At 43.0% G+C, this 25,735-nt stretch overlaps 1 protein-coding gene across 3 annotated transcripts in view; it reads left to right on the top strand.

Moving 5' to 3' along the window:
• BRD3 (bromodomain containing 3) overlaps positions 1–22,997 on the top strand; it is a 43,085-nt gene extending 20,088 nt beyond the window's left edge. Inside the window, exons 2-12 of one of the 3 annotated variants that reach the window (XM_062590759.1) lie at positions 19–339; positions 2,376–2,513; positions 3,507–3,654; positions 5,076–5,290; positions 7,024–7,395; positions 16,409–16,537; positions 17,483–17,674; positions 18,541–18,776; positions 19,309–19,601; positions 21,480–21,608; positions 21,946–22,997. In XM_062590759.1, the coding sequence (XP_062446743.1) occupies positions 139–339; positions 2,376–2,513; positions 3,507–3,654; positions 5,076–5,290; positions 7,024–7,395; positions 16,409–16,537; positions 17,483–17,674; positions 18,541–18,776; positions 19,309–19,601; positions 21,480–21,608; positions 21,946–22,061 (2,169 nt within the window). In that variant the 5' untranslated portion in view covers positions 19–138 and the 3' untranslated portion in view covers positions 22,062–22,997. The other 2 variants (XM_062590760.1, XM_062590761.1) reach the window with 2 other exon arrangements.
• Positions 22,998–25,735: the final 2,738 nt, after the last annotated feature.

The raw sequence follows: 25,735 nt of genomic DNA, 5'->3' as shown, positions 1-25,735 counted from the left end.
TCTTCTTTTGTGAACTAGGTTGCATGGTTGGACCCTGGAAATGGGATGCCAGTCCCATTTGGGGAGCATAAAGGAAGAAAGAAAATCTCCTAGCTGTTGCTGCCACCGTGACAGCGAGTGAGAGGCAGAGGCAGGAAAATGTCGACAGTCACATCAGCCATCCAGGCTCCTCAGGGCCCTGTGAATCCACCGCCTCCAGAGGTCACTAATCCTAATAAGCCTGGGCGGAAGACCAACCAATTGCAATATATGCAAAATGTTGTGGTAAAGACCTTGTGGAAGCATCAGTTTGCTTGGCCTTTCTACCAACCAGTTGATGCAATTAAATTGAATTTACCAGTAAGTATCTGTCATTTCCCGCTCTGTATTCTGCTCTTGAAAAGCTTTGTGTTAGTGAGATCAGTTTTCTGTTCACTACATCAGAACGGTAGTGTTGCTTTTTGTGATTTCTGTGAATGCTCTTAGACCCATTGAATTTGGAGGTGATACCTTTCAAAGCTGGAAATCTCTGAAGGAGAAAACTGCCTCACACTTAGTGAAGAGAGACAACAGCAACAGGCAAGCTGTTTTAGAACAGCTGAAGTGTAATGCTTCATTTGTGGCTTACCTGTGGATACTTTTATGTGCCATCGCTCCTTGTCCCATTTCTCTCCAACTTGAGTGAAAGCCTTGGAGCTCGTGTTCTCCTGAGCATTTAGCATTGGCCTTAGTGTGATTTGTTTCTGATAGGCTTTCCTGGATTTTTCACTGACTTCAATGTTGAGGAAGACAGAATAAGCTAATTAACAAGGATACTTTGGAGCTATCTAGCTCCAAATGCCCATGCTGGAAGCAGAAGGAACAGAAGAGTTGCATTTATCCATCTGTCTCCTGTGCTTGGTGATACATACCCTGTCTCTGTCAGAACAGATAGTCCAAGCTCAAGCCAGGTTACTCAGTGACTGAAGTTTTGTTAAGCTGCTTTCTTCCAGGAAGCAGTCACATACCTTTTGCCTCTTCAAAGTGGCTGTATAAGAGTAAAAAGCCAGCAGCCAAGGCAAACACCTAGCCAGCTCCTTCACTGAGACACTGAGCTCTGCCCACCCTGATGTTCGTTCAGTCAGGCAACCCATTGCAAATTAGCTCTGGCTGCTTTGAGCAGCTCTGTGATTGCACGTAGGATTTGAGAGAACAGGATTCCGGGATGTGAAGTCTGGAGAGCTCCAGTTACCACAGGTTGTAACCTGATTTTATGGACTGGATCAGGAGTCTTTTGAACTCTAATGTTGTTGATGGGTACTATTTAAAGTGCTAGCCAGAAGAGTAAAATGTTTAATACCTGTATAATACTTCATCAGGTCTGTGCTCCTTGTGTTGTCTTTTTGTGGATTTAGTTTCTCAGTGAGGAGTTTTGAAGGGGTTTTAAAGGCAGGTTACTAGAGAACTTAAAGCAGTTGCTGGAAGAACAGTTATTTTTCACGTGTGGCCTAAGTCAAATCTGCACAAGCCTGGTAACTGGCAGGATTGCCTTTTCTGCCGTAGCACTGCTCGCATAGAAATAGTCGGTGTTTCAGGTCACTCTTGAGAGCTGGGCTCGGAGAATGGCCAGTGGCTGTGTGAGACTTCATGTGATCATGCAACAAGAGATTTTGCTCCTTTTTTCCAGAATAAGAAAATTAAAGCATGTAACCTTGTACATTTAGAGCGTCTCCAGGGTAATCACAGCCTCTCCAGATGCTTGAGGCCAGCCAAGTGAGTCACTGCAGTAACACGTGGAAGCCTTTGGAGAGTGTTACAAGGGAGACACTCAAATTTTTAGTGAGTTCTTCACCAGTGCTGGCATTGACAAACTTCTTTAAGTGACAAGTGTTTCAGTGTTAGCCTTCTTAAAAGGCAGGCGGAAATGCGTTTGCCAAATGTCAGCCAATCCATAATTAAACCGAGCACCTTGCCCAAGCAACTGCTGACACTGCTGCGCCTAATTCTGGTCCCATGCAGGTATAAATTGGATCACTGTCTCATTAGTCTAGTTATAAAATGTAGCATTGTCTACTCTGTGGTACAAACCAAAACTGTACTTATAAGCCTTATAATACTTATAAAAAGCCAATAAAGTCCAGGTACCCACTTGTATGTGTGTTTGAGTATGTGTTGATGAGGGCTGGGGAAGATTTGTGGTTGTGGAAGGAGTTCTCATGCTTCGTAGTCAAATTTATAACAATAATGATAGACTGAAAGGCTACAACTTAGAAAAGAAATAAAAGCAAAGATGATACTTGCAGTTTACACAAAAATTTGGGGATGTGTATTTGGAAGGAGGAATGAAGAGGAAGTTGGGACTAGAAGAGATGTGAATGCAGTCTTTCTTTGTAACTTCTTTCCTGTTTCTCCAACAGGATTATCACAAAATAATAAAAAACCCCATGGACATGGGGACGATCAAGAAGCGCCTGGAACATAACTATTATTGGAGTGCCAGTGAATGTATGCAGGATTTCAACACCATGTTTACAAATTGTTACATTTACAACAAGGTAAAGAATCCAGACAAGTTTTGAGCTGGGACACTGCCTAGAAAGGACCCAACTACTACCATTACAGTGCAGGTTTTGACCAGGCTAACTTGTCGGCACTACAGGCCCGCCTTGCAAGGATTTGAAATGCCACTAATTGCAACCACATTACTGGAAATGTACAAAGCTGTCTTTGTGCTGTGGCTTTCTTCCCCCGCGCTAGTTAAAATGACAAATGTACTTTTTAACTAAAGGTAGGTTTCTGTTTTGGGATTATGTAGTGAGTTGCTCAAGATTTTGGTCCTTATATTTTCAGTTAGATATTCTTTCAGATTAGCTAAAGTTCATGCAACATTTTGCAGGTGTTAAGTGATATATTAGTGACAAGTTTTATACTGGTTGTTCAGCAGTAACAGTATTTCCTACCTCTCTTAGTAAGAGAGGACAGTTCAGTAAGCAGTATAACTGTTCTCTGACAGTGTTTCATAATATATGTGTACCTTGTGATCGCATATTATTATTTTGGGTTTGGCTTGTTTGCTGTTTTGTTGTGTTGTTAAAAGGCTGTGTTGCTTGCATTGTGTTTTCTACAATGGTTTGTCATCATTGACCCCTAATAGAGAACAAACAGAAATAAGTTAATTAGTTTGAGCCACAGAGAATATGTTTTTGCTATTCTCTTAGATTTGCTGGCAAGCAGCAGTGGACAGCTCATCTGTTCCAATTTTCTGCTTTTTAAGCTTATAGTGTGCTAGTCATCAGGACTCCTAGAAGTCCTGATACTCTTTGAATGCAGTGTACTTGGAGGCAGTAATATGTACGTATTAGACCAGAAGGAAGAGCAAGAGGCTAGCATAAAAGCAGTGAGAAGATGTGGTCTGTTTATTCTCAGAGCTTGGATACCATCAGTTATTTGAAGGGCAGTGTCACTGAGGATTTCAAAGACTGCTCGTGAGCCTCTTTGCATCTAACATATGGGTGGCATAGTACTGTCTTGTCTTCTCGTCCCTGCAGCCTACAGATGACATCGTCCTCATGGCCCAAGCCCTGGAGAAGATATTTCTGCAGAAGGTTGCCCAGATGCCTCAGGAGGAAGTTGAATTATTACCCCCAGTTCCTAAAGGCAAAGGTCGCAAGCCATCAGCAGGTGCACAGAGTGCAGGTATTAAGCTAGTCCAGTGACAGTAAATATTACAAGTCTGTCGCTGAGGCTGACTTGCCTTCTAAGCTGCCTAACTGTGCAAATGTTGAGGAGGCCAGGAAAGGAATGTGTAATCTAATGGTTAGAGCAGAGGAAGACAGTGCAAGATTTCTAGATACTGATCACTCATTATTTCAAAGCTTGTCTGTCTTAAAGCCCCTCTGCCTATATCATACAAACATCTTACCATCTGTAATGTATGCATCCACACAACACTTCAGTGAGGGAGGGAAATGCTGTTGCTTTCCTTACAGGAAGAAGAAATGGAGGCAGAAAGACACAAGGTAACTAGACACTCCAGTCTACTACAAGTGGCAGACTGTGGCACAGAAAGCTTCTTTGAACCTGGGTTTATACCTAGAATGAAGTGTGATCACCAAAAAGGATTTATTATGCTATTGCAAAAGGCTATATAGAAAATTATGTATCAGTTGAAACTAAGTTTAGTTCTACTTACCTTGAGCTGATTCTAAACGGGCTTAAGACTGAAACATCCCTAAGCAGGGCAAAACAATTCATAAAGGAGGTTGTGTGAGCTGAATTAAATTGTTGCAAGCATTTTCTGTAAACAAGGTCTAATTGTTGCTCTGGGAAAGTCAACTGTTTTTTTTGTTTGTTTGTTTGTTGTTTTGTTTTCCTGCATCTCAGGTGCCAAATGCAACTGCAACTTCATCCAAGCTCAGAGAAATTTGTGATGTTGTTTTTTCAGCATTCTTTCATAAAAGCTGCTGTAAAAACGTAGGAGAATATTGCTACTTTGTTCATTAATTACTAGATTTGACCCCCTTCATTTTTGGACTAGTAAGCAATTCTTTTTGCAGGTGTGGCATAAGAGACCTTTGCCTGGGTATCAGGAGGCATGGGCTGAATTCCCACCTCTGTTGTTTGTTGTTTTATAACTCATGGTGAATCTGAAGTGCTTTGAACTCTTGGCCATGCCTACCAAAAGCACTTCCAGATTGAAGTCTGCTCAGAACAGCACCTGTCCAAAAGAGTAATTTCTTTCCTTTTCCTTTCTTTGAGCTTCTACTCTTTCCTGAGAGCAGGATAGCTTTGCAAGCAGCCAGAGGGGTGAAAGCTGTCCCAGAACAGCACAGCTCAAATGCAAAGCTTGGAGTATTTTGCTTGCATGTGGCCAGCTTAAAGCTCACAGTGGAAAGATTTAGGTCAGTGATTCCTCAGCTTTTTTGACCCCTCGTAATAGCACCAAGCAAATCACACTCAGTGTCCTCCTTGCTCTTCCTGTGGCCCTAAACTGAGGTCTTCGGCCAAGCCCATGGTTACACAGTCCAGTGGCAGCAGTGTCACTTTGTTCCCGATGTCTTGTCAGTTCTTGTAACCATCAGTACATTGCAGTGTGTTTTCACTTTGTTGTTTGAAAGGAACGCAGCAAGCAGTGGCCGTGTCTTCCGTCTCCCCGCCGGCCCCGTTCCAGAATGTCCCTCCAGCCGTGTCTCAGACGCCCGTCATTGCTGCCACCCCTGTGCCAACCATCACTGCTAATGTACCGCCTGTCACTGCCCCTCCTGCCGCTGCTCCCCCTCCGCCTCCTGCTCCGATAATGCCCGTGGTTCCTCCTACGCCACCGGTAGTCAAGGTAAACAGAACTCAACCCCTTCCTCTTGAGAAGGCAATATTGCTACGCAGTGCTTGTTTTCATCCCCTCACTGCTGGTTATATGCATTACTTTGCATTTGACTCCTTGCCTCTCTGACCATCATCTTCCTTTTGAGATGTGCTTAGATAAGTTGCCATCAAGTTTGAGTGGGTTGAGAAAAGTTTTACATCATCCTAACTGAGGGGTTGTTGACTTTAATTGCTTTGCCTCAATTAAAAGCTCTCATTTGACCGTAGTTTTTGCCAGTGCTGATGCTTCATGAGCCAGAAGTGTCAGAAGTTCCCCAATTTTGCACCCTATAACCCAAAGCATCTCTTCTCTCCGTAACTGACCCCTTGATTTTATTGGGGTTGTTTCTTTAAGATTTACAGACTCCAGCACTAGTAATATTCCTCTCTGCCATAAAGCAGTTCAGGATAAGCCTGTCACTCCAGTTGCAGGAGTTGGATGTTGCCTGCATGTTTTGAGTCCGTTAGTTCTGTCTTCCTTACTGAGTAATCTGGGAATTGTCACTGGTGTTTCATTATTTACTGTGTTAATTTATGGTAAATGAAAACTTTGCTCTAAATAATTGCAGTTTTCCTAGCAAGTTGTTTATTGCTTTAAAATGGTGAAAACAGCTTAAAGATAGATAGGTGGTTTTTTTTTTTTTTTTTTTTTTTTTTTTTTTTTTTTTTTTGGAGATGGGGGATCTAGGAAATTAACTGCAGCAATATTGATGTTTGCTGACATGAGATTGCATGGGCTAGCAGACCCACTGAATTTATTGTTTTGCTTAGTTGAACCTCCAGTTTGGGAATTACTAAGGAAATTGGAAGTCAGATTTTCTTACAGCTAAGCTCTGTCCTCTTCAGAAGCCTGTCTCGTTCATACTGCAATTTCTGTCTCAATAACTTGCTTCTGAGGATCAGTTTAATTTTAAAACTCATGGTTGGACATAAAAGTGAGTTTGCCAAATACATGCTGCAAAGCAAGTTGTACTTGAGATTTATTTAAGATTCCTCTTAGATTTCGTGGGGGAACACTTTTTTTCCCCCATTTTTCCCCCCTCCAGAGGAATAAATCCTTCACAGGAGCACAAGAGAGAGCTGGCTGAACAGTCACAGCTTGAATTTATGAGAGATATGTTTTATTTACTTGAGGCAAAATCATTACATTCTTATTCTTGTCTGTAATAAGCAATCTACTTTGGCACATCCACTAAATTCAAGGGAGTGAGGGCTCATGGGTCTTTGATGATTAATATGCTTTGGTTCAGAACTTATAGCCAGATCCTGCCAGTGGGGACTCAGACATGTGGTTAAGTTACTGACACTTACTAAGTCACCATGCATCAGCTGAGCTGCAGTAATCGACTGGGCGCACTCCTTTCCCTTGGCAAACATGAGGTAAGAGTCCTTAGTTTAAATCTCAGTGAAATACATAGAACTATCACGTTTTGCATCATGTCTGGGGTTGGGTTGGAGACGTGCGAATGGCTGGTTACTGTGGCTCAGATGACGTGGTAATACATCATGCTGTAGTCACTGAATTGAGTTTTGAAGCTTCTAGTCACAAATCCCATTTGTCCCAGTGAAGTAATTCTGTTTTCTGTCAGAGGACAGGCAGATCTCAGGAAAAAAAGGAAAAAAGGATGAATTGTGCTAGGTTTCTGCTAGCATAGCATGGGAACTGGGTGCATGCTCATGAGGTTTGTCTCTTTGCCCTTTCAGAAAAAGGGAGTGAAGCGAAAAGCGGACACAACCACCCCCACCACCTCTGCGATCACTGCCAGCCGAAGCGAGTCGCCCACCCTCCTCTCAGACCCCAAGCAGGCCAAAATCATCGCTCGACGGGAGAGCGGTGGCCGACCCATCAAACCACCAAAGAAAGACCTTGAAGATGGAGAGGTCCCCCAGCATGCAGGGAAGAAGGGCAAACTCTCTGAGCACCTCAAGTACTGTGACAGCATTCTCAAGGAGATGCTCTCAAAAAAGCATGCAGCCTATGCATGGCCCTTTTATAAGCCTGTTGATGCAGAGGCCTTGGAATTACATGACTATCATGATATTATCAAACACCCCATGGATCTCAGTACTGTTAAAGTACGTCCACATTTACCACCTCTTTTGCAGGATGTCATGGCCCTCTGATTGCAGAGGACTGGCTCCTTCTTGGGGGAGGGGAAAGGAGGGACAAGGGTAGAAAACTGATCCTGTTTGGATATCATTTAGGTATTTTTATATTTTGTTTGCTTCCCCGTTTTTCCCTATGAAGAGGGATGTCTTTTTTCTTCCCTGCAATGCAGACTGTATAAAGTCGTCCTCTCCTCTTTGTGGATAGTTCAGCTATTTAAACTCATGTCCCTGGGACTGCATTGCCCTCTGAGAAGAAGAGGTGCAGTATTGTGTAAGATTCAATTGATAGTATCCCAGTTCCAGAAGCTGCCGCCTACCTGCTTGTTGACGTGATGTGTGGTCCAGATAGGCTTACACTGAGTGATTCTAACTGGAACTTGATGATCACCTGGTACTCAGGAGAGGGGAAGAAATAATATGATGCTTGTGTGGTTTATGTTTGTCTTTTAGAGCTTAGTTTAGAATGGTTCAAAGTTTAAGGTGCTTTTGCCATCGCTTGGGAGGTTTCTCTGAATTCTTCCTATATATCCATGGAGCAAAGCTTTGGTTTTCTAGTTCCCATCTTCTGTTTGGCATCTGGCCATTGGAATCTGTATTGGTGAAGGTGAGACTTTCTTCCATGTACAGGGAGTTGAGGTGTTTCTGCTGACTTAGGCTAGCATGCCAAAGGTGCATTGTCCCCGCTGAGCAGTGCCTGAGTTTGTCTAAAATGCCCAGGTGACCAAAGGGTGGCCACATTCCTGATTCTTTCCAGCTTCTTTGGCAAATCCTACGCAAAATTTAGCAGTGCATAATGCTCTGATGTGCCAGGTTCTTCAGGCATGAAGTTGCAGGGATTTTTACTACAGTTGCAATATTTTAAAAAGTATTTATAGTAGTAGCTTTTAGTGGTGAGAACATAGTTGTCGTGGTCTGTGCATTGAGGATTAGGCCAAGAGTGTCTGAGTCTTAATCACCATTCTGAAACTGTGATCCGTGGCAAGTTTCCTGCAGCTCTATGCCTCAGTTTTCCCATCTATAACATGGGGATAAAAATACTTAACCTACCTCACAGGGCTGTTGTGAGGACAGCGATCTGTGGTCTGAGAGGTACTAAGTGCTAAGTGTTATTTTTGATTGGGTTCATACAGATTGGACCAGGTCTGTGTTGGTGAAAGCGTTGCTAGTAAGCTGCGGTGGAATTAACATAAGCCAGTGCAACACGCAGTGTTGTCTTAGACTTGTAATAGAGCCAAACTGTGTTAAAGGCCTACAACAACCTCCAGGGAAGGAGAGGAGGGAAAGTATGGTGAGTTGAGCTGAAAGCAAAAGGCTTTAGCTTTGACAGGAGAAAGGGAAATAGGCTCGGGGAAGCTCTCCTGAAGTGAAGACCAGTCAAGACCAAGAGACTGGGGATAGATTCAGTGGTTTTTGGAATATATTAATTGCTTCAGGGGCTGTATAAAGGAGAGGAAAGCTTCTAGGCAAGAAGAGGGAACCCAGAACAGTGGTGGTGGCAGGAGAAAGGGCTATGTGGTAGTCTGGGAGACTGGAACACTGGTGCTGACTCTACAGTTCTGCTGATCGAGGAAGGCGCCAATGTTTTCTGGAGTAAGTTTCCATTCTCTCTTGCTCTGAGAGTGGATGATGGAGGGAGAAGTTCCCCTTCATTTTGACACTGTGATGCACCTGCCATATGGCTGATTTAGGATAGCCAGTACGGAGGGCCTACTTAGTCCTTGCATGCCTTATTTATTTATTTATTTATTTATTTTTATTAAAGCATGACTCTATACCTTGCTGTTGAAATTCGTTCACTTGTTTTTGCAGTGAAGTCACTCTTCTCCACTTAGTTTAGAGGTCTGTCCTCATGGTTTGGATCACAGGATTGTAAGGTAATTCAGGTTGGAAGGGACTTCAGAAGGTTATGTATTCCTGCCTCGTGCTTAAAGCAGGCTCAGCTCATGCATTCTGATCTACTTCCTTCCAGAAGTCACTAGCTCCTTTGAGTGGCTTTACTGAGAGTGAGGCCAGGCCCAGTGCAGCCGGACTGTGAGCAGTAACAGGTTGTAAATGGGATTGTCAGTATTATTCTGTATATCAGATCAGAGGTGCAGTACTTAGGTGTCATCAGGTATCTTGATGCATGATATCATGTATACTGTCCACACAGTTATGTTTGCCTAGGCTTCTTGTAGGCTACATGTCAATATCTGCTCTTAAGAGTCTATAAACTGTCTAGTAGTTTTAATGGAGTTTTAAGGATATCTGTGTTTCGGGAATGATTGAGATGGGAAGAAGTATCTCTTGATCAGTGCAATTGCTCTTTTCATTATTGGGTTAGAAGGATGGACAGTTATTGATAGCCTTTTCTCTATTAGCCTTTTGAAAACAAGTCATTAGGTGGCTACATTCCAGATCAACTCACTGAGTTACTTAACTGATTTCAGTAGGACTGCTGATGAACCTAGTCCTTCCAGTCCTATTCTCGGCTCATTCATATCTCCTTGACTTCATAGGATGTTGTGGGTCTCTCCAGAGACCTGGTAGCCTGCTAGATAACCCCCTGCAGACTTTGGAAGTGAAAACCTGATTCTGTCAAAGCTGGTATTTCCACTGATTTCATCAAGGCTTTGTTCAGGGATCCTTTTTCTGCACAAATGATCGTGCCATATACACATTCTTTAGTAGATAAGAGAATTAACCTCAAGTACTCGAGCCTGCATAACTTTTTACCTGTGGGTGCTCATTCAGATAAGCCTTTCTTTGAGCTCTGTGTCAAAAGTCCATATTGAATCAAGGTGACTAAGAACTGAGAAACAACAAAATATTCAGTCTTCTGTTGCTTGACAATCTGGACAAGCCTATGATGGCCTTTAAGATAAGCACCTGAGCTATCCCTCAGCATCTCTTCTTCTGGCTGCTCATTTTAGATCCAGTATTACCATACCAATTTCTGCTTAGGCATCAGCAGTTTTAATACTGTAACTTCTCTATAGAAGTTCATTGTACCTTCAGTAGCCTGCTGTCATCTTGTTGGTTGCACCAATGTAACATGTCTACTGATACCATTTTAGTCCAAAGCATGAACAACTTAATGGTCCAACTGAAATAAGACTCTATATTAATTCTGCTAGCACCCAGTTGTGGATTCATCTGCTCTGTCAGATCCAGTCAAGGAACCAACCGTGCTTATGTATTTGCCAGTACAGCTAATGAAGTTCTTTCATCAGATGCCTCCTTCAGTTCTGAAACCACCTACCTCTTCATATTGTGTTGCTTGTTCCAGAGAAGTGTCCTTGCAGCGCTATATTGTCCATGTAAGCTGCTATTTTTTTTTTTTATCTCCTTTGCAACTCAGTGATATCTTTGCTTTTTCACAGAATCGGTAATTTTTAATATGACTGTGCTGGTGGTTGAGTTATTCCAGGGCAGGTCATAATATTACAGATCTGATTTTTAATGGCTTTATCATTGTATGCCCCTCTCTGATCCATGTTCAGGTCTTTTCCTCTGGAAGGAGAGGACTGACTTTGCCATGGAGAAGTCAGTTCCATGATAGAAGAGCCCCCTTGTCCTAGCCTGTAGTGTCCCCCTTCAGCCTATACTTCGACAACTTTAGAGAGTTGAAGGACTTTGTAAGGTAAGCGACCCAAGATTTGCAAATTCCTGTAAAGGCTACTGAGGAGCCCAATCATAGGTAATATGCAGCAACCTGCATTTAATAGGGGAGCCATCATTCTCAATGCAGTAAAGTCTCCTGCGAGAATGATAGAGACCAGTTATTGTACCCACACAGATAGTATTGCAATGACTTTCACATTAGTAACGTTTTACACTTTTCCAACATATGTTTAGTCTCTGCTGCTGAGAAAAAGATCAAGTAGTTTCAGTAGGACCCTAGAAAAAGTATTCTAAAAAGACTGGATTTGGTAGGAAAGGAATCATACCCTTCTGCTAGGTACTCTTATGGCTTACTACTACTGTTCCTTGAAGTTTCATGTCACTTACTGATAGACTGCCAGCCGACTTGAGAAGATCATGCACTGTTGGTAAGGACATTTGGTAACCCAGACTTAATTTCAGGCTGCTTAGCGCACAGCCACAGTAGTTGCCACAGGCCATGAAATGTTTTGGTTCTGACTTTCACAGGCAGGTATCATACACGCAGAGGACTTTCCCTTTGGAGTTGCAGAGTTCTTCAGCTCTTCATATGACTGGGGACTTGAGAACTACATGGCTTTTGAAGAGTTTAACACCTGTCTCGAAGAGGAAATATAAGTATGGGCCATATTTTAGCCAGAGGCCCTTCTGCTGTTCCACCAGATCCCAGATCAGTCCTGTCCTTGCAAATCACCTTGAAGTTTGCAGTTATCAAGGCACTGGATTTTGCTGTTAGCAAGGCAGTCTTCCAGTCATGGTCCACTTGGGACTCTTAAGGACAAGCTCCAGCTATATTATGATCACATAATATAGGATATACACTTGTACAATAATTGGAAAGAAAAGTTGCATCACAGTAACAGAAATCCCTCAGGCTGTGGTGCCCATCCATACTTGCTGCATCCTACCTTCCTTTAAGTTCCACTGCTCTAGGATTTTATTGCTAAAAGGAAAGTGAGGAGCAAGAAATATACACCATCCCTATTAGCAAACGCAAAGACAATATAAGAATTGCAAAAGCTAAAAGCTGTGGAGATGAAGTTTACATTTGTTTTAACAGAGGAATGTGCGTATGAATAACGTATTTTTGAGACGTGGTTTCGTGGCTTCTCTTTGGAAAGGATTCTGTGCCATATTCTGCAGAGTATGTGCAGTGCTGTGATTCCTTGGATTGCTGCCATCTTCACACTTGAATGTCTTTATAGTCATAATTTTACTCTTTTTAGAAACAGATCTCTGATTGCACTTTTTCTGCAAGTGTGGGTGATGTTCTCCTTCTGTACTTTAGCAGCATAGGGCAGAAAGCTGGAGACAAATTAGTGGCAGACCCAGTGGAGTCTTTCATATGTGAAGACTCTGAATTTGTCTTTCCACATGGTAGAATTTTTCTTGATAAACTTGTTTGAAGTGCTGTCTGGTATTATTTTTTTGTGAAGTGTTTTATTATCTTTTGCTCTTGGCCTGTAGATAATAGCATGGATTCTCTGAGATGGGGAATATAATATAGTAAGTGCATGGAACAGAAACCTGCTACTTGTAAGCAGTGTAATTCTCCAGTGTGAGGTGGCTTTCTCTGTGGCTCTGAAAGGTTTTAGATGTAATGCTGCGCAAGTGACAGTGGTTGTGGTAAAGTGGTACCACTAATGGCCTTCAAACTAATCTTGAATTATGTAAGAAAGTTAAACACAAACGTTACTGCAGCTAAAGTAGATTCCACGATACCTAATTGCTTGTCACTTTAGTTCTCTGGTTATATGCGGTTTGGTTTTTTTTGTTTTTGTTTTCTTCAGGGAATGTCTCTCGTGTAGGAGCATTTTTCTCGCGCTGTACAGCAAGCAAAGGTGTGCTGCAGAATGGTTTAGAGACTTGCTTTCTCCAAGTGCGTGGTGGAGGAGGCAGGTTGGTGGTCGTGGTTGTCTATGGCAGGTGAGAGACTGAGGAGCTATAGCTGAGCTCTGGGCTTGCAGCAGGGAGTGAAGGGGTGTGATGAAGCACCATCCTGGAGCTAGCACTGAGGGAGAAGTCTCCAGAGGTTTGTCACCAATGAGCACAGCTCCACATAAATGCTCTGATGCTCATCACTGAAGGGAGAAAAAAGAGCAGAGAACATGTTTGGAGTAGGGAGAGGAAAGGATGAAAACGGGGAGAGAGGGAGACGAGCATGGATTGCCCTGTAAGCACTCTGAGGCAGCAGCGTTATTTCCCCTTGGCAGGTGAAATGCTTGCGGGAACCTGGCTGCTTTAGGAGCATTGCACTTCTGCCTGCGCAAGGGCAGCCCGGAGCCAGCTGTCATATGCCAAGGTGCAGCTCGGAGCAGCTCCTCCAGCTCTTTCCTCTGGGTTTTGGGTCACAGCAGAGGCAATATAGATGTCTCTGCCTTTTATTTATGCAGTGGTGAACAAGCAATAGCGCTCACTGTGTAAGAGGATTTATATGAAATGTTTACTTTTGGAATAAAGCACTTCCTCTGGGAATATAAATATGCTAGTCAGTTAATTTTCTTAAAGTGAATTGCAGTGGTTTCAGACCAGCTGAGTCTGGGTTTTTTTAAGCAAAGAGACATTCTTCCAGAGAATTTTTAAAGATTTCTTTAATTGCACCTATTCTTAGAAGATTTCTGAGGTAATAGAAAAGGGGCTTCAAAAAGCAGCTCTTCTTGTTGAGATAGTTTCTGTAAGGTGCAATTAGGCTCCCAGAAATCAGGCTGAGTCTTCCCTAGCTGATGGAGATAATGTTTTCATTGCTGCGGTTATTTGAATTATGTGGCCCTAGCCCTCATCAGCACCTACCCTACTGCCTGCAAGCCATGCCACGTGGCTACCCCAGCCTCATGTCCTGAGACCTTGAATTTAAAAGTATGCTGGAATTATGAGATAGGGACAAGAAAGCCATAATGTGGATGTTGAATGATAAATTGTTTGGATTCAACTTCTTTATTAAGACTCCTGGGGAATGCAATGGCAGGTTTAGAAATCGTGCTTTTTGAGGACAGATGATGGAGCTGAGGCAGTTTAGTCTTGAGAAAATGGAAGGGAGACATTATGTCTTCAAACATACAAAAAGATTGCTGTAAAAGGGGAGGCAACAGGTTTTCTCTGCATCCACCGTGTACAGGGCAGGTCATACCTTAGAGTAAGAGTTGCATTTTATGCTAGAGAACAAACTCCTGAACATTAATGATTATTAAGCAATAGAATTGATTGCAGAGTGAAAAAGTGAGATTGCTGTGGTAGATGTTGCATGGGGCAGAGCATGGCCTAGCAGGCCTCTTCCAGTCCTGCTGTTCATTACTCCGTTTTGCAATTGTAAATGCAACCTAATTTTTTAAGCAGCTGAATATCTGAAAGTGATTTTTTAGTCCAGAGATATTCCATCCCATCAATTTAAACTCTTTTCTTTTTTTGTCAGATTAATTTTTCTTTACAAGAAAACAACAAAAAATATTCTACCAATTAAAATGCTTTTGGATTAGAAAAAAAAACATTGATTTTGGATGAAAGTGAAGCCTCAGACACTGAAATGTACTTTGTAGGCTATAGTCAGCCATTGAGCATGCCAAACAAATACAAGCACATCAAAAAAGCCTTTTATACATAAGACATATATTAAAATAAATGGTCCCTCTTATTTTGAACATACTGTTTTGCTTTGGAATAGGCCTGAAATGCTTTTCAGGCAAGACCAGCTCTCCTTCAGATTGGAGGAGCACAAATCTGTTTCCTTTCCCATCTCTATAGTGCAGCTCCGAGCTCCAGCTCTTTCTCCTGGTTTCTCACCAAGAGAACGAGGTCTCGTAACAAAACTTTGACAGCAATTTGGCTGCAGCACAGCAGGGAGTGCTGCAGAAACGTTATCGCCCTGCATGCAGGTCCTGCTGCAGCTGCCTCACTGACGGTGAAGTTCTGCTCCATTCTTTAGAGCAAAAGTACTTCTGGGAGCCATTTCAATACTCCTAAGGTAGTTATGAAGTCTAACATGTATCTGTGAAATACAACATAAGCAAAAACTTCTTTACTGTGACTGAGCATGGGAACAGATTGCCTGTGGAGTCTGAAGAGTCTCCATCGTTGGAGATACTCAAAAGCTATCTGGGCATGGTCCTGGGCAGCCTGCTTTAGTTCAAACCACTGCTCCAGCAGGGTCACCTAGATGATCTCTAAAGGTCCTTTCCAACCTCAACTGTTCTGTGATTCTGTGATCTCTAGCTTCCACTGAATGAAAGGGAAATTTGCTTGTGTTGAGACTTGTAGTCTGGGTAGACCTTAAGCACTCTTTTTTTCACTGGAGACATCTACAGCCTGTCTGCCAGGCAGCCACTCTACTGATGAATACAGGTGTGTTAGAGATACAAAAGGGAGGCCTGCAAATGCTTGGCAAATAGAGTATTTCTTTCAACCTGGATCTTTTAAATGCAAATGAAAGCTCGTGTTAGCTTTTATTTATTTATTTAAATTCCCTTATGGTAGGAGAAATTGAAGTTAGTTTTATGTGTAGTAGTAGTAGTAACATGCATAGAATCAATTAAGCTCTGGGAATGCTGTAAACTGTAAACCCAAACTGTAAAGTCGCAAACAGCAAGGGAAATGGATGAAAGTGAGAGCTAGAAAATGGGAGAAAGAAACCAGGTGCAAATATGTAGCTCCTGATATTTGTCCTCACTGCATTACTAAATAACATTAGGAACACATTCCTAAAAGGCGAATTCTCTGTTTGTTCTCTCAGTTGGACTTTTTAAATCGGGAGTGGATGCTGTAGCTTAACTGTAAATGCCTAGTGTTGCTGTAGGAATCACTAAGCAAAACTCATGCCCTGCATTAGCAGGAGGTCGGAGTAGATGGTCATGATCTTTTCTGCGATTTCAAAACTACAGAGGTGTTTAAAAACAAACAAGCATCATGTAGAAATAAGCACAGAAGGCACTCGTATAATTGTAACTTGGTTATCTTCCACCCTTCCCATCTGTGTTCCTTGTTTACATTTTTTTCTGAACCAGCAAACCCTTGTTCTAAAGTGACTCCCTGCATGTCATTTTAGATTTTTCTATTAGAACATGGACGCAGGCAAACTTCTGTAGTAAGCTATTAGAAAAAAAGCTGAAACTACTGTAAAATGATACCAATGCCCCGACTATCTCCTTTAGCAAAAATTCTAAGTATGATTCAGGAAATAATGAGCCAGGTCAAACTACTGTACTCTTAGACAAACATGATTTTTTTTTTCTTTTTTCTGAAGCTGATCTGAGCTCTCTGCATGATGTTCATGCCTCCATATAGTTGCTACAAATGCCTTTTGCTTATGGCTTTTTCTCCCCTTCCCCTTTGGCTTGTTTGTTTGCAGAAAAAAATGGACAGTCGAGAATACCAGGATGCACAAGGTTTTGCAGCAGATATTCGGTTAATGTTCTCTAATTGTTACAAGTACAATCCTCCAGACCACGAAGTGGTAGCCATGGCCAGGAAGCTCCAGGTAAAGATGTTGGTAAATGCATCTTTCAGAGTACCCTTAGTTCAGCTGTAAGGGGGACTGTTTGAATATCTGAGCATGGATCTGTCCTCGGCACTGGCGAGGAGGAACCCATGATTCCTCTAGCCCTCGGAAAAATACCCATTTGATGCTTTCTGCTGCAGAACCACAGTGCTCTTTGCATGGCATAGCCACAAGCCATGTTCTACTCGAGAAACATTTTAATCGTTGCTGTGTAAAGTAATAGGAGAATTTCCTTGGGCTTACAGAACCTTCTCCTCTGTACCCACACCTTAGAAGAACTGGGAGAAATTGTGCAAACTGAAAACAGTGCCATCCACGCGCAATTCTAGAGCCAGTGCCTAAACCAGTTGGTAGGGCATTTCGGCGTTGAGGCCAGCTGCACTGTTGGCACCTGAAGGCTAGGATTCCTGCCTGACCTTTGTGCAAGAGCTAAAGACTAGCTCAGGGATTTCTCAGTGCTGAGCGGAGGAGCAGCGGAAAGTGAAGCAAACCCAGAGGGAAGTGTGTTAGAAACACTAGAATGGATCAAGCCTAGCATCCATTTAGTCCCATGCCTGTCTCTAGCAGTAGCCAGTTCAGGGAAAATGTAGGAGCCTCCCAGGAGGCAGAGGTGTGAGAGCCTGTCACCTTCCCACAACCTTTCCATCCAAAAACAAATCTCGGATTCAGAAAACCTTGAGTCTAGTCTAACCCACTGCAACCTTTCATTTCCTCCTTCAAGAGAGAAGGAGCCATCTTTTGCCATGATGATTTCAGCCCCCGTTCTAAAGTGCTTATCTTTGTTGTTTATTTGTACAGCACCTTGCACAATGAAGTAAGACCCTTACCCATGGTGTGATGTCTGGTATGTTTTAAAAGCCAGAGTGAGGACTTTGTGGCTGAGGCTGCTCTTGTCAACGTTTTTTTCCTCCCTGCTTTTTGTAGGATGTCTTTGAGATGAGGTTTGCAAAGATGCCTGATGAGCCTGCAGAGGCCCCACCTCCACCTCCCCCAACAGCACCAGTGGTAAGCAAAAGCACAGAGAGCAGTCACAGCAGTGAGGAAAGCTCCTCTGACTCGGATAGCTCTGACTCGGAAGAAGAGCGGGCGACTCGGCTAGCAGAGCTTCAGGAGCAGGTAAAATGGCCAAGCTGTGGGTCTGTGTGTGCACGCCTGGGTGGTAGAAAGAACTTAGCAGGAAGAAGGGTCTGATTGTGTTCTTAAAAACCCATCCACACTGGGATGCAGCAGAGCGATCTCCCCTTCTGCTAGCTCAAGGAAAAAGCCTCTCAGATATGAAAAATGCGTATTTTTGACATTATGTTAACTTTCTTTGGCATAGCCGTTCTTGATGCTGGTGCTCTGTGCTTCCTTCTGGGATCGAGGCACTCAGCTGTCATGAACGAAGGTGTAAAGAGTATGAGAAATCTGGGAAGAACTGAAACCTGTTTTGTGAGAGAGTTTAGGCACAACAAAATCTGCTGCAAGTTTCCTGTGGTCTATCATCCCCCTGTTCCCTGTCTATGCAAGTGAACTGTTTTGACTGTTGTGGTTGTCAACCCATAAGCCAGGGGCTTTCTTATTGTGCAGATATACAATGCCAAATGTGGTAGTGTTTGTATCTGCTACTGTAATATGACAAAATGTTAATGAAGTGGCTTACCCAGTGTCTCAAAGCAAGCTAGGAGGAGAGCTGAGAAGAGAACCCAGGATTCTGGAGTGCAGGTTGTTGGCACTCTAGGTAGAGCTATGTTAAATTGTTTTTTAGGGGCGAATAAATTAAGAGTTAAGCTTTCACTTGCGAGTCAGCTTCTGCAGACTCATACTACAGTTTTTTAAAACTATTTCAGATCAAGCAAAGTTGCTTGAGTTCAATCAGTAGACTGCTTGATCACTAACTTTAGGATATACTTATATGGAATGCAGAGGAAGCATATCTGGAGATGGAGGCATCAGTTATCTTTACCTTGAAGTCTGATTAATTTTTTCATTTTCTTCACCAGCTAAAAGCTGTCCATGAGCAGCTAGCTGCATTGTCACAAGCGCCAGTGAACAAACCAAAGAAAAAAAAAGAGAAGAAAGAAAAAGAGAAGAAAAAGAAAGACAAAGAGAAAGAAAAAGAGAAGCACAAAGTAAAAGCTGAGGAGGAGAAGAAACCCAAGGTGGCTCAGCCACCGAAACAAACCCAGCAGAAGAAAGCCCCAGCTAAAAAAGCAAACAGCACGACCACAGCTAACAGGTGAGAGCTTGTGTCCTGCTAGGTGTCTCAGGTGGGAATGCCAAGAGCTTTCAGCCCTGTTTTCCTATCCCTCCTCTTTCCATTGAATTCCCTGGTGAAGCTCAGTTGTCAGAGCAGTTAACTCACCGTTGAATAGCATCCCCATTTCCAGGCATCTCCAGGGAGTTTTAAAATTAGAGCTGGCAATGGAGCCATCATATTTCCACTGTCCGACTCCGAGAGTGATCAGGCAGGGATTCTGAGATAAGATTTTGCTTTTTGCCATTTCCTCAACCAGCAACAACATGCTGTTTCATTGCTGCCCCCCTGCTGCTATTTGGGCTTGTTGTTTGGCCTTGAAGGGCCAAAATATAATAGGAATGGAATGGTTGATCTCAGATTTCTGAACTTTTTCAGAACTTCTGGTTCTATTCAAACCATCTGGCTAGAGGTTCAAAGTCAAAACCATTGGGGTGTTCATTACAAGGGGAGTGGAAGAGAGTTTGTTGCTCCTATATACCCATGAATGTTTCCATGCTTGCCAACCCCCCAGGCAGCCCAAGAAAGGAGGCAAACAGGCATCTGCAACCTATGATTCCGACGAGGAGGAGGAAGGTCTGCCTATGACCTATGATGAGAAACGACAGCTCAGCTTGGACATCAACCGCCTGCCAGGGGAGAAGCTGGGCAGGGTCGTGCACATCATCCAGTCGCGGGAACCTTCCCTAAGGGACTCCAACCCCGACGAGATAGAAATAGATTTTGAAACATTGAAGCCCACAACTTTACGAGAACTGGAGAGATACGTGAAATCTTGTTTACAGAAAAAACAAAGGAAACCATTTTGTAAGTTACCTCCTGGGGCATGTGTTCCCCGACCAGCTCTTGGGCTCAGCTTTGGAGTCTGGGCGTGTTTGTTGAGATTCTCTTATCCAGCTGTTGGGTATGTGGTGACAGGGATTTTTAGAGAATTTTTTTCTCCCGAAGAAAATATACAGAAACTTTCTATTTTTTTTCTTTCTTTCTTTCTTTCCATGATGTCATCCAGTGGAGACCTGGAGGGACTACTCTGTTCCTCTGCAAGACCTGTGAGATGTCTTTAATGCTTATCTAGAATCTGGAAGGCACTGACACCCTCATTCTGTTAGGTGTTAGGTACTCACACCTGGAAGGATCGGTTTCTTATCCTGAATAGTTTATCTTCTAATTAGGAAGGGAATGAAAAGCAGGTTGGAATCCAGAGTGCCAAAGGAGCAAATGGCTTGCACAAAGGGTAACTCACCTGGGTAACCTGTGAGTTCTGGATGTGAGTGTTTGAGTTATGTACTGGCTCCAAAACTGATCTTTCTAGATGGCCTGAGCACACACCGCATTATCCTCAGTCTTTGTCAAATCAGAGAGCAGATGTTAATGTGCTGACAGGCATATGGTACAAGCTTTTCTCTGTGCCTCAACCACAGGGAGTATGAGTTGTTGCAGTCCCTTGAGAAGTCAGCTCCAGCTGCCTAGCGATAGTGTGCTGCTTTTACCTAAAGTGGTCCTGGCTCTGTCCGTTCACTTGTCAGTTAAGAGAGCGAGCCGGTTAAAAGAATAACATCATAGCTACTCACAGCTCTCGTGGAGCTCCTCCGTTTTAGCACCACATGGTTGCAGGTAGGCCTAGGAAGAGATCATGCTTTAACCCTTCCTTTTACTTTTTAATATACCAATTTGATTTTTCTCAAGCCCTTTGCTGCTAGTACAGTTCAGGAAAAGATTTTCCAGAGTTGTTAGGAATGGGAAAGCATTCTTTTATTTTGGAACCAAAGCCTGGAGTAACACAGACAACCTCAGATACACATCTTCCCGCTCCTCTGAGACTGGCACACCCCGCGCCGGCAGGCTGGCGTTGTCTGGACTGCAGAGACTGTGCTACCTGGCAACATCCGGACTCCCCTGCTCTCTGCTGCTTATTGAAATGCTCAGTGTTCAGGGCACACCCTCTTCAGGTGTGCTTTCCATTTTTTTTTTTTTTAATTAGTACTTGAAGCACTAACTAGAAATGTAGGTGTTTCCTTGCTGGATCAGGCAGAATATCAGGTCTTGCTCCTGATGCTGGCCCCAACACCTGTGTTGAATTATTCCTCCTAGGAGGGATTTCTTCTGCTCAGAAGCATGAATATTGTTGGTACTTCTTGCCATTTCCAATGCAACTGATACAGCTACGTTGCTGTCACCTGCTAGCATTTGCTACTGTTGGGTTTTAATTTGTTTTTATATTTAAAGCAACATAACAAAACATAGTTCAATTCTTGCATAGATTTCTTAAGTTTTAATGGCATGTGCTTGCCTCTGACAACCTTTAATGGGACACTTTATTTTACAGGGCAGAAAACCCATGTAACAATTCTGTAATTACAAATGTGTAACTATTGACCATATAACTGTCTGGTAAGTAACCTGTAACTACGAGGTTATTACATGGATATTTCTATCTTCTAAAATACTTTGCAGGAGGTCTATTTTAAAAAGTGCATGTTACAGGACGATGGCGATTGGATGATCCAGACAACTTTGCGTGTTGTCCTCTATGTGGGATGTGTAGTTGCTGTGTGGTCACTTGAGTTTTGCAGTGGCGCTGCAAAGTGGTCGCACAGATTTACATGCCCTGTAAAATAGTGATGTCCACTCTTTTTTCCCTCTGCAATCATGCAGTTTCAGAAATTATGCGTTCCTCCTCCACAGCTGCAAGTGGAAAAAAACAAGCAGCAAAGTCTAAAGAAGAGTTAGCTCAGGAAAAGAAGAAAGAACTAGAAAAACGGTTACAGGATGTCAGCGGGCAGCTAAACAACAACAAGAAACCTGCGAAGAAAGGTAATGGTTCTGGTTTTACTGATCTAATGATGCCTGAAGAGTTGTGCATGTGGGCAGAGGCAAAGGATTGATAGATGCAGGTAAACTTCAGACAGAAGAATCTGGTTTGGGAGAAGGAAAAGGTGGCGGAAGCCAGAAATTTTTTTAGTCACTGTGGCAAAATTACTGTCTTCTGCCAGCCTTGGGCTTATCTCCGTGAGAGTTACCCCCGTTTAACAGTGCAGCGCGGACGCGGAGTGGGGTGCAGCTGGGCGCCCCGAGTTGCAGCCTGAGGAAGGGTTTGCAGGGAAGCTCCCCGGTCTTGCAAATAACCGCTCCGCTGCCTTCTTCCCCGCAGAGAAATCCGGCTCCGCTCCGTCCGGAGGCCCCTCCCGGCTCAGCAGCAGCAGCTCCTCGGAGTCGGGGAGCAGCAGCTCCAGCGGCTCCAGTTCGGACAGCAGCGATTCGGAGTGACTTACGGACACTTACAGACAAAACACAAAACGGACATCACCCTCACCAGTACTCTGCAGAGTTCCCTTCTCGCGTTAATATACCGCTCTTGTTCCACGGTGGTCAGGTTTCTTTCTCTTTTTTTCTCTCTTTCTCACTCTGATTTTTATTTTATTTTTTAATTCAGTGTTATAAAAAGGATCTTCCATTTTTTTTGGGGGGGTGCTTTTAATAGGTCAAAGATCTTTGCGTGTGCGTGAGTGTGACTAGACTTTATGACAAATAGTTCCCTTTGCATAAAGTCTCTAAAATACATTTTTACTGAAGAAGGTGGGAAATGGAAGAACTTTGAGCTCTTAGCAAGAGATCACTAGAAAGTCCTGTGAGGTTTGTAGTACGCTTCCCTCGCACCCCTTCCCCTCTCTCCCCAAACCTTCCCTTTTAATAAGCCCACTTAGCTCACACAAGGAAAAAAATCTTTTTTTTTTTTTTTTGTAAAGAAATCTCTGTAAAATGGTACTGTATCTGAAAGATGTTAGCTTTTGAACCTAGTTGGTGTGTGTGTTATTAGCACTAGTATTCTTAATCTCGAAGTCTACAGTGTGATGGAAATGTCAGATGCTACCATCTTTTTACATAAAAACAAAAAAGAAAAAAAAATCTCATGTACTGTGGATTGTTAACATGTATTTTTTGCTTTTTCTTTAATCTTGGTAAGGGCATAGGTACCTATTCAGGAAGGTATTTAAGCATGAGCTTAACTTTAAACACGTGAGCAATAGGAGTGGTTGCTTTTTTTTGTTTGTTTTTCTGCTCAATGTTTTAATTTTTCTTGGGGAAACACTGGGAAGAGAAGGGAGCAAGAGACACTCGCAGGTTTCCTGGAATTGTTATTTTTAACAAAAAATTTTGTTTAAAATTCTTACAGGAAAAAGACACTGTGAAAGTTATGAAAGCTTTTTTTTTTTTTTTTTTTTTTTTTTTTTTTTTTTTTTTTAATTGAAAACATGTTTTAGCTTAAAATTCTCAGCTGGACCTCAAAGAGCAATCCCAGCTGAGTGACCAAACAAGTCACGTGTTCATGATTAGACATGTGCTTAAGTACCTTCTCCATGACAAACACCTCAGTCTGGGCTTGAAATAAAGGAGCATTTGAGCTCCAACTGAGGCTGAGCTGGCGGGGGAAGCGGAGAGGGATGTTGGTTTGGTTTGGTTTGGTTTTCCTTATATTTGTATCAGCAGTGAGCTCCTAGGAAGGGAAGGCTGCTTCTGTGTCGCACAGGGTGCAGGTTTCCAGACGCTGAAACATTTACCTCAATGATGATGATGATAATAGTAAAAAGAAAAAAAAAAAGAGGGGAGAAAAAAGGAAGAAAAAAATTTTTTTAAGGCTAGCAATTTTTTTATGAGTCCAGCCTAATGTTTTGACCTGCACTGCTGCAACACACTCCATTTTCACTGTCCCTAATTTCATGTATATATAAGTACTTTATTTATTAATACTATTGGTCATTTAAAACGTAAAAAAAAAAAAAAAAGCAAAGCTGCATTATGAAGTGCAGCAGAAATGCAGACTTTTTAAAGTGGTTTGAACTAGATTTTTAAAAACCAACAAAAAAGCAAATAAAAATCTGAGACATTATTTAAATACATTGAACTTTTTACCGATAGGTGCTACAGTCCAGTCTGTTTGTGTGTCTGGTGCTCTGTCATGTTTTGTGTGTTCATTTTTGATTTTGCTTCTCTCTTTAGTTCAGCTCCCCTTTTTCCTGTTTTGTACAGATTTTGGAGAAGTACAGGTAGATAAAATCGATGCAGCACACTTTTTTCTCTGTCATATTTCCACGGATCTTGTATCCCTCTCTCCTTTTTGATAGAACAGTTTTGTTTTTTCTAATCCAATTTTAGGAGAACGTCGGTTATATAATTATACAAAATTTGTAATCTGAGGGGCAGAAATTTATTGTAAATTCCTAACTTTTTAACTGCTTATTGTAAAGAAGAATGTGTACAGAGTTTAACGCAAAGCTATGCCTTTCCCCCCTCCCAGCACCGCTCCCTAAGGCTGCCTCTCTGCCACGTGGCAGCCCTAAAATCCGTCCTGCTGAGGTCTCCGCTAGCAGCGGGCCGGAGGCCGGCGGTGCTGCCTGCCCGTCGTGACGAGTTGCGCATTGCACCCAGCTTTTATTTTTCACGTACGTGCACGGCCCGGCGGCCCCGGGAAGGGCGTCGTGCGGCGGCGGCGGGGGGGTGTTGGCGTGCTCCCGCGAGGCACCGAGCTGCCGCCCAGCCCCAGCTCGCTGTGAACCCGCCGGGCTGCGTGGCCCGTGGGCAGGAGACCTCGGAGCCTTTGCAGGTTGAGTTTCCCGTAGGATTTGAAAGTGGATAAACTAGGGTATCCTGATTCTTACTGAAGCGAATAGTTTTCCTTTTCCATTAACAATCCTTAATTGAATTAATTTTTAGTTCCTGTATTTTTTAAAAAATTCTGCCCTTAAAATTCTCCCTAGACAGACCTAGTAATATATTTTCAGAATTTACTATGAGGAAGTGTAATATACACCTAATGAGATCTTAACTTTTTTTTTTTTTTTTTAATGGGCTTGGGTTTTGTTTGTTTCTGCTGTTACCTGAGACTTACGTTATCAAAACTGAGTAATATTTCAATTAAAATAATTACCAATTACCAATTCAATACCATGACAACGTGGATAAATAAGCTCCCATTCCCTCTCCCCCCCCCACCCCGTCCCTGCTCCCCCCGCTGCCGGCTGAAGCCCTTTCCCACGTGCATTAATCTGAGATACACTGTTGACTTACTGCGGTGCTTGCTCTGGAAGAAGTTTGCTCCTGTGCAGAGAACGGCAGCTGTGCGGCGAGGGGCCACGCGTTCCCCTAGGACTCGGACGTCCGTCCCACCACCCGCGGAGATCGGTGGAAAGGTAGAGTGGAAGGATCGTGGCTCAGGCGCGACGCGGGGGCACCGGCCCCGGCGCTGCCCGCGGCGCTGCAGGAGGGTCCCCGCTCTAGCTGGCGTAACTGGCCCGGCTTGGGGATTTGCAAGGAAAAAAAAACGACAGCGAATGGATGCGTGAAGAACACCAACGTGCTTGTCCTCGGCGTAGCCAGCTGGGACTTGGGCTTCCCTTCGGTGGGAAACGGCAGCGTTTGTTTTCAGGGGAAGCGAAGGTGTTCCCTGCCAAACAGCAGTTCACGAGAGAAATCCGTCTTGGCGAGACGCTCGTTTCAGGGGAAAAAAATGGCAACTCTTCGTTTCAAAAGGTTGTTCTTACTTTTTTTCGTTTTCGTATTGTTTGTAGCTTTCGTTATCTCCCGGCATGTCAGTAGTGGTGCCTCTTGTGTCTTCAGATCAGAGCGTCTCCAGGAAAGAAGAGCTGTTTTCAGTCCATAGTAAGTAGCAGCTGCCCTTAATGAGTTGGAAACTGAAAAAACAGAACTTTTGTTGGAGTTTATATGGCATGACATGTCAGTACAGATGTCATGAAAGAACTTTAAAATGATATAAGTGACATTTGAAATCACATTTTTAAACTTCATAAAAAAAATGATTTTTTATGGTAGAATTTTTCTTGAACGAACAAAGTTTCACTTTGTTTTCCAAGGGAAATTTCATTGAAATCAATATGATTTCATATGTATACATGCAAATAGTGCTATTGAAACAGTCTTTTTCT

This window comes from Rhea pennata, chromosome 18, assembly GCF_028389875.1.
Source record: "Rhea pennata isolate bPtePen1 chromosome 18, bPtePen1.pri, whole genome shotgun sequence".
Classification (NCBI taxonomy): Eukaryota; Metazoa; Chordata; class Aves; order Rheiformes; family Rheidae; genus Rhea; species Rhea pennata.
This window is presented reverse-complemented; position numbering and strand designations above follow the sequence as displayed.